The sequence below is a fragment of the Calonectris borealis genome, chromosome 4 (genome assembly GCF_964195595.1).
Source record: "Calonectris borealis chromosome 4, bCalBor7.hap1.2, whole genome shotgun sequence".
Lineage (NCBI taxonomy): Eukaryota > Metazoa > Chordata > Aves > Procellariiformes > Procellariidae > Calonectris > Calonectris borealis.
Window position 1 is genome coordinate 69,367,210 of NC_134315.1, and position 18,457 is coordinate 69,385,666.

General features: G+C 50.7%; 1 protein-coding gene across 1 annotated transcript; it reads right to left on the reverse strand.

Moving 5' to 3' along the window:
* Window positions 1-5,253: 5,253 nt before the first annotated feature.
* On the reverse strand, window positions 5,254-13,397 carry REELD1 (reeler domain containing 1). Its single transcript, XM_075150017.1, has 6 exons — window positions 13,066-13,397; window positions 12,366-12,588; window positions 10,587-10,744; window positions 9,565-9,865; window positions 8,825-8,888; window positions 5,254-6,165 (listed from the first exon to the last, which is right to left on the reverse strand). Exons 1-6 carry the CDS (start codon window positions 13,283-13,285, stop codon window positions 5,584-5,586), a joined length of 1,548 nt encoding a protein of 515 aa, XP_075006118.1. The 5' UTR covers window positions 13,286-13,397; the 3' UTR covers window positions 5,254-5,583.
* Between the last annotated feature and the right edge of the window lie 5,060 nt (window positions 13,398-18,457).

The window sequence follows — 18,457 nt, forward strand, 5'->3', positions numbered from 1 at the left end:
GGCCTGAGGCGGGGCCGCGCCCGCCGGGAGCCGGGTCGCACCTGCCCTGCTGGGCCCCGGGCGGCTTCCTGCCCGCCGCTGCCTCTGCCCTGAGAAGATGGCGGCGCCCGGACAAACGGCCGCGGGGCTGGCCGGGTCCGGACCCCCGGCCGAGCGCTAACCGCTTCGGCGCTGCCCGCCCCGCCGCGGGCCCGTCCCCGGGGGCCGGGGGCGGCGGCGGGGCCGGGCGCGGCCGCCATCGCCGGGGCAAGGCTGCCCCCTGGCGGCGGCGCGGGGCCGGGCGGGCCGGCTGGCGGAGGGCGCGCGCGGCGCCGGCCTGGGCCGGTTTTCACTTTGTCAGGGTTGGGCGGGAAACGCGCGCGAGGTGGCGGCCGGCGCTCGCTGCCGTCTGCGGCGGCCCCGGGTGGGAGTTACACGGGAGTTCCGCCCGCGGCCCGCCCGCTTAGCCGGTGCGGGGAGCGACAGGCAGAGGCTGGGTTTTCCCCACGGAACAGTTTCCCTGTTCCCGGCTGTATCCGCAGCCCCTCCCGGCAAAGTGCAGCAGCAAGGGTCGGCCTGCCCGCACCAGCTGTTGCCGGAGTAGGAGGTCGCGGTTAGCTCCTCTGGCATGTGGTGTTTGTGTCACATTAGGCACTGGGAATTACCCGTGACACTTCACTTGACTGGGTTAAATATTTTTCGGCTTTGGGCCGTGTGTTTGCATAATAAAGATCAGCAAGTCACATCTCCTGCTTTCCCTCTCTACCCACAGCCGGATGTCCTTGGTACCTGGCCGTCGCTTCCTAATGTACATCAACATACGCTGATATACAGCGAGGCTGATCTTTGACTCGCCTTTGAAATAGCGACACATTTTCTCAACAACAAATTATACTTTGACATTAGAAGGTGGCAATCTGTAATGGATATTGCAATCTGAAGATTCAAAGAGACTATTTGTGATCTTTGTCCTCAGCCGAGTAAGCTGGAGTCTCTCTTCCCTCTGCACGTTATTTGATTGTGGTACATAACCTTAGGATGTACTAATAATCATTAGTCAGAGCTGATACATCCTTTACGGGCCTGCCCTGCCTGGGAAGGGAGATGTTCTCTACAACAGCAGTAAATCAGCAAAACATGCACTTAAATATACAGTAAAATGTGGTTTGAGACATGATCCTTCATACATCATGTAACGAAATGCTTTGCTGAGAGAGTCACACAGGCGCTAATGAGAAAAGAGGGCTGCTGTGACGAGACCTGCGAAGGGGCAACGATTCGGTGGCAGGAGGGAGCCGGGAGAGATCCCTGAGCAGCTCACGGTCCGAGGGCAGTTGCGACTCCCCAGGTCCTTCTCTGCCCTCTCGTAGGTGGTGCGGTGCCTCGGAGGCGCTGGCAGGAGAGCGGGGAGGGGACAGAGAGGAAGGGAGCCCTGCAGGGCTGTCCAGACACGATGACTTTCAGGCTGAGCCTCGAGACCACGGCAGGGGCAGCGGAGGGGTCCGGCTTGCCAGGAGGAGCGGGGGGGCCGTTCAGCTGTTCACCAGCCGGGCAGGTCGGGTCGCCACTTTGTCTTTGGTTTTTGCAGGTAAGCAGCTGTCTTTTTGCAGCTGAACATTGCAGGAATGGTTAGAGCGTCTCATCATCTTTTTACAGGCATTTCTCATTGTCATTTAAATCTAAGTGAATAAATAACACATGCGTCTGCGGCTCCGCCAAGGAGCTGGCTGAAGCAGGGGCAAACCCTCAGGGGTGAGGGAGAGGACGAATCCTCACCCCTCAGCAAGACAGCCCCGGCGTCATCCCCCCGGGCTGAGTTTGCTGCCGGATGTGCTGAATGTTTTAGTCTGGCCTTGCTGCTTTGCCTCCCTTGGTTTGTGTGGTCTTAAGTAATTGCAGAATCTGTGCCAAAAGGGCTGGCCAAGCCACCCAGCCAGATCTCCGTAATGCCTGGGGCCTCATCCTGGACTGCTCTGGGAAGGCACTGCCTCTGCTGAGAGCCTGAGCTTGCACATCCCTGCTGCCCATGATAGCTGGGCCCACAGGGCCCCGTGGTTTCTCCTGTGAGTCTCATCACCCATTTTGGAGCTGACCAAATCAATGCATGTTTGGCTTTTTTGATCACTAGTGACAATTCAACCAATGCAGGAAACGTCCACGATGACTTAACCAAGCTTTGGGCCAACTGCGTTGCTTAATGCAACCTCTCCACGTTACATTTAGTGCCACTAATGTATTGCCATCCTCTCCTAACTGCAGTTGGGATGGGCATCTTTAACAGAGCAGATGCAGCTTTGCATGAGACAACATCTTCTCCGAAGCAGAGGGGGAACAGATTTGTGGAAGGGCTTGATGATGGGCAAAACCAAACTGGTTTCAGATACCGTGGAAAAGCAGTAAGAATCAGCGATGGTGCTATATGCTCAACGTGCAGGACTGATGGTTTAAGGGCAGTGGTTTATATTTTTGTGGAGCAGAGGGAAAGCAGGAATCACAGTGACACGAGATGGGAAAACAAGTGTGCAAGTAAGGGCGTGATGAACGGGCATGTCTGTATGCAAGTTAGTTATTTCTAAATCTTTTTTTTTTTTTGAGTTAGGATAGCCCAAGCATCGTAACGGCATCAGAGGATTTAAGCCATAGGAGATTTCACTGCCAAAACTGTGTTTAATGCCTGTTTGGCTGGTGGGGAGACAGACTCAGGATAGGTGTGCATTAGAGCTGAATGTGAGCCGCTTTCCACACCTTTGGTCAGTAATTCTGACCCAAAGCCCCGCCACTTTGCTGGGGGATCGCAGCCTAACGTGGGCCACAGATGGCTGCAGGCTGACCAGCACTGGAGGAACTGAGACCCCCTGGTTGCAGCAGAACTTCTGTGACCAACACAGTCCTGCACCTAGAGAGGGAAACAAGGCAAGTCTTTCCCCTGTCCCTCCGCTAAATATTGGAATGGCTTGTGCCTTTCTTTTCTTAATTCTGTCATTTTTTTCTCCTAAATCTATTCCAAACGTGAGCACAGATGAATTTCCATACAAGTTGAGTCACTTAAGAATGGGGGTGTTTGAATGGCTTGCCTTTTAATAAATTAATCAGTGCTCATGTTTTTAACAGCCTTAGGAAGAGATAAAACCTCTATCCCTCTTGTCATGGCAACTACAATAAACGAAACATCATTCAGAAGTCAAGAAAAAAAACACAAGCACTTTAGGTCTCAGCCAAGTCCACAAAGTAGCAAAACTCATTACTAATTCAAAGGAGCTGTGTCCCTCAGAGCTCACCATTACAGGTTTTACAACTAATAATACTGGAGCTGCATAAATTTAACAGAAGGCAGAGTTTGGTAGAAGGCAGACTGGTGCTGAAGTGCCGCCATCCTAATCAAACATCTCCATGAGGCCTTCACTTGCTCCGGTCAGCCTGGTAAGAAGCGGTGCTGGGTTGTGGGGAAAAAGCTGGGAAGAGGAAGGTTACGGTTTTATAGCTATAGCAGTCTGGTAACATAAAACCTAGAGAGAGAGTGGAAGAGGCCATAGGTATTTGTAATTTATTCATAAACAGCCATGCCATCATAAGAAACTTTTTAAAATAATATGTGATAGTTCTTTAAATATTTAAGAGTTTGTTGACCTATTTTCTCAGTTAATTAGGATTTTTTTTTTGCTGCATTAACAATGACTTGAATGCAGTCTGCTTTAGTTGCTACACAGTTCAGCTACACTGGCTTACAGAAACATGATTTCTTTCTAAGGCACGTGACACAGGAGAGGAATGCCATTTTAAGTGTCTAGACCTGTACTTAAAAACCTGTAGACTTCCTAGTCGGTAGTGCTTAAGCTCAACTTATTGAACATAAAACCATTCACCTAGCATCCATTTGAGTCCTAAAACAAATGTCTTTTCAATTACAGCACTACCCTTGGTCACTCTGCAGTGGAAGGGCCGTGGTGTGGCCACCCTTCTCTTCAAAGTGCAATGGTGAAGACCATCAAGCTCATCTCTGCAAGCTGCATTTGTGAGTACACTTCTTTTCTTACTCATTTATTTTGCCCAACGCAAGTTAACTCGATAGAAATTTGGCCATGTGTGTAGCGCAAAGCATCATGTCACTAATCACAGTACAGTAATATGGTCAGAAACCAGCTCTTTCTGAACACTAATAGAAGGCGCTGTTAGCAAAAGATGCGCTATGGTCATCATGCTGTAGGGGTTTGAATAGGAGAACTCATCTATGTCCCACCTGTCTCCTCTGAAGTCAATGGCAAGGTAAGGGAGGACGTGAAAGCAGAGCTTTGACTGACTATCAAGCATGGAGGTGGCCAGCTAGTTGGAGATGGCCACAGGGCCCTCCTGACAGAGAGGGAAGTTGGCACCAGGAAAGATGTGTGAGCCATCAGGGTCCCATCATTATCTGCTTAGCTCAGGGGGGATTGCTGCGGGCTGCAAAATAACTGCAGCACCAAAGTTTAAGTCTGTCCCCAATTTACACAGCTTGGGGGCCATCTGAGCCCCTCCACCCTAGAAAAGGACACCAGAAGGGGTGATTCCTGCTCTCCGAAAGGCTCTAAAATGTACATCTCAAGAGGATCGTTATCAGGACTATTTCTGGCTCTCTCAAAGCTGCAGTAAAAATAAACCTTTACCCTTGCTGTTGTCACCTCTCCTTCTTAGAAGGTGTCAAGGACCTTGTTGTTTTCCAAGGGCTGTTTGAGTGGCCTCCTGCAGAAAACCACACGGTTGGAGAGAAGTTTGCACAAACTCAGAGTACAAGGATGCTGTTAACTTTCCACGCAGCCTTTGCTGGGGATCTCCAAAGTGACCTGGGAAGGGTACTTCTCAGTGCGTGTTTCTGCACAGAGTGTTACTGAGCTGACTCGAAGTAAAAGACTAAGTAAATGCTGGCTGTCAGGCTTCAACAAGCTTCCTCATCAGGTGCAAATGGACAGGAAAGGTTTCTCTTCCATTTGCACCTGATGAGGAGGCATGTTTCTCCCCCAAAAGCTGGTGTCCGCCACCCTGTGTTTCGTTCCCGTAGATCAATTCAGCATTCTTTGAATCAATGTTCTCCACTAATGAGTTACTGCTTTTTATTTTCAAATTGAAACTTCAAATCTACCAGCAAATATTTTGTCATCTGAGAGATACCGAGTGCACAGAATCAAACCTGTAAGCTCCTGAATGAGAATGGCTGGGTTTATATCAGGCGTTTCTAGTTCCTAGACAGAAATGTAACACTAGAAACTTTTGCTGAGATTAAACAGGAGACAATACTACAGTGCGGAGGAAGAATTTCTATTTTTGGCTACACCCTTAAGGCAACAGAGGAAGTGTACGTCATGGCTGCAGTGACAGCTAATGAGCAGATATACAATATTAATTGCGGTAAGTGTAACACGCTGAACGATTTATCAGCTTCTATTTTCTTAGCAGCTGTAGCTTAGGTACTTTCGACTAGCACCTCTGTCTGAACTGGCTGCTTCGAGTTCCTTCACCTATCTGGCGGCAGACAGAGGAACTACCCCACCGCTTCCTATAACTCTGCTGCGCAGTCCGGGCTATTTTCACCTACACCGGCCGCTGTAGCGCTGCTTTCGGCCTTGCAGATGTTCAGACGATTGTCTTCTTCCCGCTGCTTGAGGGGCTGACCCAGTTGTACTCGGCTTGTACCAGCACGAAGCTGTTCTCCCGGATCTTTCGGAAGTGCATCACCTCCCCGTTTTCTCTGACGGCGATGACGTCGGGGTCCGGCTCGCTGAAGGAGACCTCCGTCCGCTTGTGGCAATGCTGGGCACAGACGCAGCGCACGGCAGCTGCCAGCGCCAGGCCCAGGGCGGCGGTGCAGATCAGGAGGATGCCGAGTTGGGCTGCTAGGAGTCGGGTCCCTCTGCCAGGGTCTTCCCCCTTCCCGGGAACAGCAGATTCGGGAGCTGGTCTGGTCACCCATGGCAGGGTATTCCCACCCGCCTCTTCCTCCTCCTCCTCGACCCTGGCGCCTGCCTCCTCCTGCGGTGCCGGCTTTCTTTCCGCCATTTGCCTCGAAGCCGATGACAAATTGCCGGCAGCGTCGGCATCGCCAAACCAGGCTGTTGTCGCAGCGGTGTCACCCAGGTGAGTGTGTACGTGCGGGGCAGAAGGAGACGCTGTCGCACGCGGGGAGGCTCTCGAGACGGCCCCGCTCTCGGTACTGGCCTTTGAAAGCAAAACCACGACGAGATGTGCGGTGAGGGAAGAGAAAGGGGGCTGATCAGGTTCTCACTACCTACGTCACGGTACAGTTCAGCTCTGTATTTCTGACACCCAGGTGTCCCCCTGGCCTTGGAATAACCCTGCTCCATCCCCTGGTTACTCAGTAGCTTTTAGAAAATGAGGCAGATTCAGCCCCGCTCCACCCGTACCAGAATTGCCACGGGAGGGACGAGGCACTGGGAGTCGGTCCCAGGGGGGCAAGGCAGAGTGGGCTGAAGGGGCAGAGGAGAAGGGCACAGGCGGGGAGGAAGGTCACTGCTATGCCTAAGTAAAGGTCTGCAACTCCCATTGTGGTGGTAGTGGTGGTATTTTTCACAGGCATCGTTGTCACAAAAAAAATCACTTAATAAACAATTCCCGCCTTGAGCGATGCCAGGGTCATAATGAAAGGACAGGTGTGATCTTCCCGGCCAAGCTTTGTGTTTAGGGTCACCCCGGGCCCACTGGGATTCAGTATCGCCCTTCTGAGGCTGTGGATCGAACCGTGGAGCGGAGGGACCCAGGAGACGTGGAATGGCCTTTGACATCAGTGGTTTTGGGGCAGTCACATACAACCTGTGAAGTCTCCCCAAAGCCCGTCTTGCTTTCGCAGGCTACACAGCCAGTTTGAAACCTGCTGCCTCTCAGAGTTGCTTAGCCACCTATTTTAGTGAGCGTGACTGTTCTCGCGTGCTCCTGTTCCTAGGGGCTCTGCCTGGTGCCACGCACCTTATTTTATCCGTCACAAAATGACAGCCACTCCATGCCAGTTCTGCAGCCCAGGCTTTGCTGCAGATATCATCCAAGACTAACTGTGAAACAATCATACGATTTAGGAGGCCCCCAATGAGTTTTTCCATTCCCACTGTGCACCTGAGCCCCCATCCAAAACCTGCAAAATGTACTGGGGTTTTTTTCTTTGGCTCCACTGAGATTTGGATCTGGCCCTCAATTGCTGGCACCTCCCCAGCCTGTCCAGCCCAGCAGGCTTTTTCACACATCCATTAATTACACCAGAGAAACTCTCACCCTCTACCATCATCAGAGATTTCTAAAGCTTGCTGGGAAGACAGTGTGACAGGAGCACAAAGCTGAGGTAGGAGCCCTGGCAAGCTGTGAAGCAAAGCAGGGGAGGGTCAGAGCATCCTTTGTGGCAGAGACGGTTTCTGAAGGTGCTAGTAAAATACAGTAGTAAATAAAAGACTTTCAGTGGCTGAACTGCAAACTGTAAAGTAGCTGGCTGGCAAAGTTAGGGTTGCATGTGTAAGGATCACTTGCCCTCAAAATGCAAACACCATACTGTAGGGATATAGTGCAGGATTTGGGACTTTGGGATAGAAAATGGAATTGCCTTGCAAGTCCTTGCCCTATCTCACCTCATTTCTCCTTTCTTTTTGTCTTACTTCTCTCTGTCTTGCCTCATTTCTCAATATTTTTATTTTGTTATGCTTTTCTGGTCTTGCCTTGCACAATAACTCTTCCTTTCCTTTGGTTACCATCTTCTGCCATTTCTCCACTTCTCTCCATGGTTATGATGCTCATGTTACACATCTCTCCTTTACTTGTTTTCTGTCCTCCGCTCCTTCCTAAATATTTCTGCCTCATTTCCTGCTGTATGGCCCCTTCCTCTTTTATTTTCTGTGAGATTACTTCTCTTCTTCCTGTGGCATCCTGCAACCCAGATCTAATTCTTTATTTTCCTTGTATTTTTCTTCTCTCCATCCCCTGTATATTGGACTTCCCCAGCTAAGCCTGTACCCTGTGTCTCTAAGCTATCCCTGCTTTCCAGCTTCTCCACTAATTCCCATCTGAACATCCCCCTCTCTCCTTCGCAGCCCTGTTATTCTCCAGTTTCTCTCCCTCTCCTTGCTCTCCTTTTCTTTCTTTACCTAATTCCTCACAGGCCCTTTCCAGCTCCCACATCTCCTTCCGTACGTACAGCCGCCCTGCTCCCCGAGGCTGCAGTCCTTTCACACCTTTCTGGGCTTCCTCTCCCTGAGGTCACCCCTTCCCGAAAGGCGCTCCCACCCACTCGTCCCGTCTGCCAGTTCCCGCTCTTCCAGCTGCCTCTGGTGAGTGCACCCCGTGCCTGTGGCTAACCCCACCACCATCACCACCACCACCACCACCTCCTCTGCCTTTCTGGTCCATCCAGCCTCCCAGGCTGGCCCTGCCCTCAGAAAGCACACGGCTTCCTTGGCTGCCCCCAGGAAAGGTGAAGTCTTTGACCTCTGGTGAATGTCACGGGTGGTTCCTATCCAGCACCGCTGGAAAGGAACATCTCAGCCTTCCACGGGAATAAAACACACGTTTCCAGCCCAGTAACATCCAGCAGCCTGTAGTCATGTCTACATATGGAAAAGTTATTTTAGATGGTTTTTACAGCGGGACTTCTAAAAACCCAGGCAGCGGGCTCAGAAGGAAAACAACAAAGAGATAAAAAAAACAATTCCCAGTTAAAGTAAAAAAATTAAAACTCTTAACAGTCTCAATGTAGTTTTAGTCACTTATGAGACCTCGGTGGGCTGCTTGGTGCTGTGATGCAGTAGAGAGCTTTTATCCTCATCTTCTCTTAGACCTTTCTATCTTTGGAGAAGACATCATCCCCGTCCCCGCTGCTTACCTGCCCATCTTCTTTACACGTCAAACACAAGCGTGGGGTGGCAGCGCTGGCACCGCTTCCTGCTCTGCGGTGTGGACAGAGGAAAGGCCGGGTTAGTAAGTGAGACCTCGCTGCAGCCCACACGGGAACACCTGGGCTCTGCACCGCCGGAGAAGCGTGCCGCGCGCCAGAGCAGCCTCAGGACGCGCACAGTCAAGGCAGACCGAACGGGGCCGTATTTTAATAACACCTGATCATTTATTCCTCTTCCCATCGTTTTCACCCACCGTGTAAAACGTTGCATGAAAGCTCATGCGGCCCAAAGCCTCTAAGACTTCTAAGCAGACGTCCTCAAGCCCAAATTTCATAATTGCTTTAAATCCTTTCTTCCTTCTTCCTGCAGATGGAGAAATCTCTCGGCTGAATTCACTGTTTCTTTGAATATTTGCATGTGCTTTTAGAAAAATATTGTAGCAGTCAATAGTTTTTATCACATTTTTCATCCACCTGGCCAGTCCTCCGCTGGGCTGAGCAGCACAACATCGGGTTTTTAAGAGTTTTGGATTTTCTACCTGTCACTGTCTGTCACATGCAATCTCCAGGGGATTATTTCTCAAAATTTTGGCAAGCAAACACCCTCTCGCCTCCCCCCAGCCGCAGACACCTTCTTACATGGACCCTTGCTCATCCGCAGGGAAGCTAGTACTATTTTTCTTCCCCAGAAGAGCTGGAGAAATAGCTCTTCCCACCACCTCGGTTACCTGTTGGAGGTGCTGTAGCTGGAGGCGTCATCCTGGGAGAGGAACCCTCGCAAGGCGTCCGCCGTGCCGGGATCTCGGGTGGGGAGGGACAGCTCCAGCCCCCGGCCGCTGGACCCGCTGCTCCCGCCGGATGCAGCCCGCGAAGGCCGGGCTGGCTGCTTCGGCTCAGTGATGGGACGGGCGTCTGATCCGACACCGAAACCTGGCTCCGGTGCCGGCGTTGCCACGATGCCGGTGGGGCTGGCAGGCAGCGCGGGGGTGTGCGGCGGGGAGCTGGTGGCAGCCGCGGGAGAGGTGGGACCTTGTCCAGCACGGAGACAAAACAAGAAGCAGGGAGAGAGGAGCAGAAGTCTATTGTCTTCGGTTTGTTTATTTCAAATCCCGCTCAGTGCTAACATTTGCCAGGAAGGATTGTAATAGTGATTTTTTTTTTTATTTTCATGTCACTTAATTTTAAGTGGGAACCCAGCTGGAAAGCAAAACAACAAAGCCCGCTGCCTAAATTACAGTCAAGTAAAATAATTAAAACTCAGTCTTGGTGCCATGTCAAGGATGTTGAGAAACACATCTGGTGGTAGTATAAGTACATTTTTGGAGCATTTTACTGACCAGAGGCTGCGTAAATACAACTCAATACATACCTGAAGGGCAAGTGTCACATTTAGAGACAAATTTATTCGTTTGGATAGCATTGCTAATTGCACTTGCTTGTCTTCAGGAGCTGAGATTTTAGGTAAAATATGTTGTATTTTAGGGTTTGCATTGAAATCATAAGATCTGGCAACCCTGTTTATCTTTCTGGTACCGTCCTCGGGACTGCCTCCATCACCTCAAACGCTGACCCATGCCCTCATTTCAGGGAGTTCGCCACAGCCATCGCTGATCTCCCTGACGCCCACAGGAGTTAAACGGGTCCCTCCAGCTTGTTTGGGTCACTTGTGTTCAACGCTTGCCCGGAATAAGCTGTAAAACTACTCTGCAGGAAGCGGTCGGTAAGAAACCCCTACCTTTGCTCGCCGTACCTGTGGGGTGTGGGTCAGCCGGTCCCTGCGAGGGCACGGGGGTTACGGGGTCGGGCTTCTTGCCGCTGCCAGCAAGCGTCTTGTTTTGCCCTCGCTGAGCCACGATAGCAGATTCGATCTTTGCCCAGTAAACAAAGTATGATTGGACGACGGAGATGCTGTTAAAACATAATTAGGCAAGAATTTACTGGCTCTATAGCATTAATAAAACATCTGACTGTTTAGCTAATCACAAGGACTGCTTTAATCCAAAGACAGAAGCGATGCAAAAGTATTTTAAAGGATTAGCCCGTCACACATTTTATATCACGAATAAAAGATACCAGGTCCCATAAGAAAGATAAGGGGTGAAGAATCCCCACTCATAATTAAGATCAGCCAAAAAAATGTGTGGGAACTTAAACTAAAAAGAAAAAAAAAGCTATTATATTCGCTGTGTTGATAGAAGTACATTTGGAAAACTTGGACTAGCTCTGCTTATAATCTTCCGTAGGCAGGGAAACAACAGTGGTATTTACTAATTAAAACAAGTCAATGATGTAACTTGCACAAACAGCAGAATAGGTGGTGGTGGTGGGGAAGTCTCTTTTCTCAGCCCTCTGATATTTGAGCCTGCCTAACCCTCTGCTTTTTGTCAGGTGCCAAAACTGCGTTGGCCAACCTTTAACTGTTCACCCGGAGAACCTTATTTAAGCTGGAGATTTGGGGAGAATTTCAGCTCAGATTGCTCAGCTGCTTCTGAGAATTAGCTAAGGGGAAACCAGCCTGGGTTCTCCTGTGCCAGATGACTCTTACAAGACATTTTTAAGCCTAACAAGGAGTTTTTCCAGATGCTGTGGTAGGGGGAAAAGGGAAAGGCTATCAGAAATCAGCTTGGAGGGTCAAAAGCCAGAGGGTGAAGGAAGCGTCAGAGTGGGTGGCTAGGAATAGGTGTTGTTGGGTTTGGGTTGGGTTTATTCTGTTACTAGTTTTATGTGTTTTTAATAATATTTCCCGATCTAAAACAACAGGCAAAAATTGGAAATGCCAAGCAGCAATATTTCTGTTTCAATGAATTTGTGTTGAATCACGATGAGATGCACAAGCCACGGCACTCACCAGGACGCTTATCTTTTGGGGCGCAGCCAAGGATCTGGCCAAGCAGCTTCTAAGTGGTTTTGTAAAGTCAAAACATAACAATTTAATCTCTTCCAAAATGAAAAGTCGCTGTGCTTCCTCTAAGACAGCCAGTTAGATGATGTTTAATTTCATTCCGAATCAGAACCAAAATACTTGGACAGTTTGGGACTTTGGTGCAAGACAGAGATGTCAAGTTTTGACCCAGTGCTCACTCTGTCTTCCTACTGTGAATAATTCTGTTTACATTTAACTTTTTAAAAAACCACTCATTTTAATTTTTTTTTTTTAAGAAGTGATATACAAGATTATTCTGTAGTCAGGGAAGTCCTATGGGCTGTATTATTTAGAAAGATAGGCAACGTTATCACAGTTCTCTCTTTATGCCTTAACATTTCTATTTCCCAAGTTCTTAGGCTGTCATCTTCCAGTGTATTTATTCTGAGAAAATAGTGACCATGTAAATAAAAAGCAGCACTACCCAGCAGATATAAATGGTGATTTATGTACCAGCTGGGATACTGTTGCAGCATTTCATAAGTATTTAGCTATATGGGGTTCAAGATACATAAACCACTGTGCCGGGCAAGTACAATGGAAAAATAAAACCAAGCCTTTAACTGAGAAGACACAAAGTCTGGTTAGGAACCAGCATGTTCTTACAAAAACTTGATGTCTCCAATGGGTTGGTCTGGTGCTTTCCATACGAAGGACAGGTTTCTCTTCAGTGACTTGTCTGAGTGGGTGACGGTGTCACCATCTTCAAAACAAGTCAGCAGCTTGGAACCAGGAGGGATGAAGACAAATGTGCCAGCGATTTCATCGTTAGACACTTTGCGAGCTTGAAGCAAAAAGCCCATAAAATCCCGGGTGCTCCTCACTGTCACTGCAAGACAAAACACAGGACACGAAGGAGCAGCGATGCTGGGGATGGGGCACGCTGCCCAACCATACCTAAGAGTCAGGCGAATCACCCAGACCCCTTCGTGTAGTGCAGAGGAGCAGGGAAGGTGACTTTACCCTCTGGAGGTACCTCTCATGTGCCATGCGTGTGTTGAGGTCTGGTATGGTTGAGACACAATTGAGATAAATTAATCCCACCCAGAGCATCCAAACCTACCGGCTGCTTCTGGCAAACCGTTGGTCTGCAACATGGTGAAAACCTGGAGTCAGCCATCCCCTGAGAAACCTTAGGCCAAGCACTGCAAACAGAATCCCTCTGTAAATACGTTCATTTCCTCATGACAAGAGCGGTGGCGTAGCTCACTCGGAGCAGTTATCCCTCTTCACAAAGATTAATGCCATCACTTGAGATTAGTTATCATGTATTTTTCAGATGCGGGAATGAGAAGCTGTTCCTTACCTGGAACCTTATCGCCTGGGAAGTAGAAGGACATGTTGGTGTGGACAGTAACGTAGTTGTTGCTGGGGCTGTGCAGCTGCGCTCTCAGGTGCCTGGGCATCATGTCGGTGCAGGCAGAAAGGCTCGCACCGTCCGAGAAGGCGGACGCGTAGGAGACCAAGCACAGGGTTGTGCATGCCCAGCCGATGATGGTGATGTGGGCTCTCCTGATGTCCTCCATCCTACGGTGGAAAACAACGGGCAGGTTCACTTCAAAGCGGCGTCTTCAGTAGCCTGTGAGCCCGTCTGGTGCCTTTGAATTAGCTGAGCTCCAGAGCCGCCCTTCCCACAGCCTTTAAACGAAGGAGAATAAATGATCTCTGTGGCGCATGGAGCCACTTCAGTAATCCACAGCATTTCACATTTTGAAGTAAATTGGGAGGGAAGAGGCCCCGCAAGAGGATGCATTTCTTGCGAAGTCAGCCATGGAGGGAGTGGTCGGGGAAGATTTGCTCTAAAAAGTCTTGTGGCATTTAGGAGGAGGAGAAGGCTCTGTACGACCGCGCGCAGCACGCTCCACCATTCCCAGCCCAAATGTACGACCTGATCAATGGGGGAAACATCTACCCTTAGACCTGCAGAGCTGCTGCAGGCCCCGTCCCGCGCGGGGCTGGTGCCCAGCACAGGGCCTCTCCCTGCCCCTCGCTCTGGCCTGCGGAAGCACGAGGCACCTTTTAGCAGCCCACGCGTCGGGGCTCGGAGGCGCTGGGCTGCTTGCGACCGCCGGACCCGTCCCTGGCTGCCCAGCTGCATTTCAGCTTGTCCTTCTCGGCCAGGGCTCGCTGTTGCTGACGAGACGGCAGCAATGCTGTCTTTGAAGTCAGCGTTGGAAGCCTGAGATAAACATGCAGCCGTTTTGGCTAATGCCAAGATTTCTCCTTATTCTCCAATTTTTAATTCAAACAAATATTTTTTCTCAACACGGTAGAAGTTTTATATTTGGTATGCCATGTCTTTAGTACCTCTCAGCTTTGGTGGCTGGCACAAAACATGTTTCCAGATTAGCTGGAGTATTTTGTTATTCTCATTCTGCGCTTTTGCAAGTGAAGCTGAAGGACGAGTGCACGGTCTTTATTGTCAGGGGTAATGGATATCGTAAGGCAGGTAGTCCTGCTTTTAATGTAGCTCTTCCTAACGTCTTCTGTTCAACATGCGGCTTTTCCTGACTTAGATTTCATTGCACTTAGTCAATAAGTAGATGTAAATAAACCAGAGGAAACCAGAGGCTGAGGAGGTCTAGCTTACACCTCCGACTCTAGCACTTCTGAAACGTGCCAGCTGACTCTAAAAAACCACCGCTGCACATGAAACAGTTCGTGCCCAGCCCAAAGCAGGGAGCAGACAGATGCAGTTTAACCTTCCACAGCCGAGCATCGTCCCACTCCACCCAGGTACGGGCCAGAAGATGCTTGTGGGAGCCACAGGAGCCTTCACTAAATATCCCAGCCCCTGCAGGACCAGGGACGGGATGCCTCCTCCTCGTGGAGTCAGCCTCCCCCCTAGGCACACCTAAACCTCCCTTGCCGCATATGATTTTTCGTGGGAGCTCATGACAGTACCCCCGAGCAGCAGCTCTTTCCCTCGGGCGTTTCCCAGGCTGCGCCGCCGTTTCCCATCCCTCCCCCGGCCGCCCGCCTGCGCCTCTCGCCACTCAGGCACGGGGAGCGGGGCCGTGCTCCCCAGGGCCGCCCGGGCTGGGGCTGCCGGTGCCGCCGTCGCTTACCTCGGGACACGTACGCCGCCAGGCTCGCTGCCGCCGCTGCCCTCCCGGCCTGCCAGAGACCCATCCTTTCAGGGACCTTCTTCGCTTTCTCCTCTAATGGGAAGCGCAGCAGCTGTTACTGCTAATACCCACCACCTACGGCAGCTCTCCGCCAGTGCCCAAATCCTGCCTTAATCATATTAGTTTTCCTCTTCACATCCCACCCCCTTTTTTTTTTTTTAAATCTCCAAGCTTCTGCAGTGAAAACAAAGGCAACTGGCAGTGGGGGCTGCAGCAAGCCATGGGGTTTGTGTGGGACACCCTGGGACTCCTTTGCAGAGGTGCAGGAGGATCGGACTTTTGCTTGTCCCGTTACCCTCCCCACACCCCCCCTTCCATGCTGAAGCTGTGCAAACCAAAGCCACGTCAGCTCCCTCTAGTCCATGACCCCCGAGCAGCGTGCCCTGTCTCTCACACTCACATGGGAGTTATTGTGGCAGTAAAAGCAGAATTTTACTAGAAAGGCCAGGAAGGTGCGTCCCACACACCAGCCCTGCCAGGAGGAGCCATCAACACCCCACAAACCCACCAGAGCCGGCACACGGGACTAAACATCTGATGATACGTGTGACTGTCCCCCGGCACAGGAGCTGGATTTAAGTCCAGGCTGTCACCCCTGCTCCTTGCCCGAGCTACGCTGCAGTCGTGCCGGTGCCCAGCCGCGGAGCCGATCCTGTCCGTGGATTTCCCAGCTCCTCCTCAGATCCGCCTTGTCACTGCAGAACTGCTCTGGTGATCGGGACTCCCGGCCGACCCTGACCACTGTCACCAGGCTCGCCCTGCTCCCTGCCAGCAGCTCCGTGCTTGCAACGGATGGGGTCCAATTAGGGCCCAATTTCTCGTCATCATTAGAGCCGCCATCAGGAGATGCTGAACAAACTGCTGGCGGCCCCGAGTAGGGCTAGAGGAACGGACTAACCACCCCATCAGCTGGCTGGCTTTTCTTCAGCCAGCAGACCCTTAAGAGGCAGCATCAGATGTCCCAGGGCCACCGGGAAGGGAGCTGGCCCTGCGGTGCAGGAAAGCTATTAAAGATGGAGGGGCAAAAGAGCTCTTGGTGCCCTTTAGTCCTCCTCTTCCTCGGATAAATGTGTGTCTGACGGGTGAATGCGTTCATGCTGGTGCTTAGGCCACTCTCCCTGCAGGACACCACAAAGCTCTGTCCCATCCCATGACTACAGGAGATAGGGCAACACGTAGGTGACGCCACTGCGTTTTGTTTCTGCAGCTCCAGCCATGCCCATATTTGATCTTGCTTGGGGTCTGACCAGTGTGGGACTCTGTCCGGTGTGGGCACTGTGGTGACCTCTGCCCAGGGTGCCCCCCGAAAACTGGAGGCAGGCTTGTAGATGCTCCACTTACTAGCACTGTTCCCATCAGCCTGCCCTGCTCTACGGCCTGTCCTTCAGAAGTGAAACAAGATGCTGGGCTGGCGCTGAGGTACTGCCGCTGACAGCCCAGCTCTCATCTGTTTAACCAGTTTCAAAGTATGGGAACTGGTGGTACTGGGCTCTCAGCAGCCTGCTCTCCTCTGCATTTGAAAGAGATCTTAGAGGCACCGAATTTCAAGATACAATGCAAGTCATAGTTTTCTTTCCTTTCGTCAGTGGAAGCAGAGAGTAGTTCAGGGGAAGGGAGGAAGAGTTGCATTACTGCTTCTGTTCCAGTTTGTAATTGCCCATACCTTATATACAAAAGAGAGTACCTTTATGCTATATTAATGACTAATCCTTTCCTGAAACCAGCTGGTCTCTTATGGCTTTTCCTTACTAACTTATTCCTAAGCTAAACTATCCCTTGCTTATAATTCCAGCGTAATAAAGCAGCAGCTCCAGACCTCTGACAATCTGCAAGGGAAAAGCCAAACACGTCGCAGCCATTCTGGCACAGTGGCCAGGTCTGAAAACAGTATTCCAGGTAAGTGCAGGTCTTTGCATCACGGCTGGGGTTACAGCATTGCGTGGTCTTCTTCAGCTGCTGCCGCGCATTGGGCACACATTTTCATTATGCCAGCTCCAGTGAGGACCATTTCTCCACTGGCTTCCATCTGAAAAAGGGGGAAAAGCAGCAGAGTGCAGACCTTGAAACAGCGGTGTCGGGTGCTCCCTGGAGCTCTGTGCAAAGCTATGGGGAGAAGGGAGAAGAGCTTCAAACAGATGAGACCCAGACCCAACCCATCTGTAACAGCATAGGATGTACCGCAGTGCTGAACTGGCTCTGCTCGCCCCCGAAGCTGGCGGCATCTCTGGGCAGGGCAGGACGCGCTGCCGGGGGGGTGCTGTACGCAGGTTTAGCAGCACCGGTCAGCAGAGCTGCACGGTGCGGCCTGGATGCAGCGTTTAATTGCTGGGCTGATGTGAAATACAGCCTTACGCAGAGTTCATCCTCGCTGCCTGCTCTCAAACAGAGGAACTCAGTGGCTTCAAAGCCGCACTCAAACCAAATGTCACAACCATCTCCTCCTTAGAGATGGGAAAAGCCTGTCACAGTCATTACCGTGACACAAGCACCTACCAGCAGCCTCGAACTGCACGTTCGAATGCCAAGTGACAGGCAGATGTTTCCAATAAGAAATACAGCCCTCTCCATAGCCTCTGGTTGCATCACCCACCAGGACAGCATTGTCTCAGCCTTCTCTGGCCAGAGCTTTGACCTGCTGGAGTCACTTAAGCTCAGCCAGGCTCTGCGTATCACTCCGACAATGGGGCCCAGACAGAGACGAGACCACGTGGCACTGCTGTCACTAGAGAGAGGTTTGCCTTTTTCCTGTCATATATTTCTTTGTTAAGTAGGAAGCTGGCAAGGAGAAGGGGACATAAGACAACTTACACCCTGCCTATTGTTTTCTCAGCAGCATTTGTGTAGTGGATTTCTAGAAGAAAAAAAACACAGTTGGGATTTTAAAATAGCACTAGGGAAAACTGTGCATGCTCTGTAATAGCTTGATAATTAAGATAGACTGTAAACCACATAACTTGAAATTTCATCAACGAAGTGCACAGAAGGATTATAAACCCAGTAACATCCCAGGCTCTTTGATGCAGAAACTTTCTCCTTCTTGCAGATTGCTTCTACATCTCCACATCGTAGGGGCACAACAGGCACAGCAGACGTGGAGCAGGTGCAGTGGCGATCAGTATGTAACATCGGCATGGATGTAAGCAACCCAGAGCTGACATTCAAGAGCAAGCTGGTTGCTTCATTGACGGGTTGAGAAATGCTTTGCTACTGCAAGGTAATAAGGGTTATAACAAGTTAGAAGTCCTTCCTGGTCAGCTAGCGGCCACCTGAGTCCTGTGAACAACGTTTGGGGAGGGTTAAAGAGTGGGCAGGTTGATCAAGTAGAGCGCTTGAAGGTGGCAACAGTTAGTTGAGTCCAGATCACAAGGACCTGATCATTAAACCAACAAAGCTGGTAGCACCATCTTATTTAAGAATATTTCAGGTCATCTTTAAACAAAGAGCAGTGGCCAACTGCGAGAAGAACTGTTAAAAACCCACAGTAGGAGAGCAGTAAAAACCCATGGTAGTCCCACAGGGAGAATGGAGAACAATGCCTACAAACTGGCGTCTCAGGGTTGACCTGTGCAT

Coding starts and splice junctions, on each gene's coding strand:
- REELD1 (XM_075150017.1), bottom strand. CDS start 13,285: ATGGAGGACATCAGGAGAGCCCACATCACCATCATCGGCTGGGCATGC. Junction 12,589..13,065: donor CCCAGGCGATAAGGTTCCAG/GTAAGGAACAGC, acceptor TTTGTCTTGCAG/TGACAGTGAGGAGCACCCGG. Junction 10,745..12,365: donor ATTGGAGACATCAAGTTTTT/GTAAGAACATGC, acceptor ATGTTTTAACAG/CATCTCCGTCGTCCAATCAT.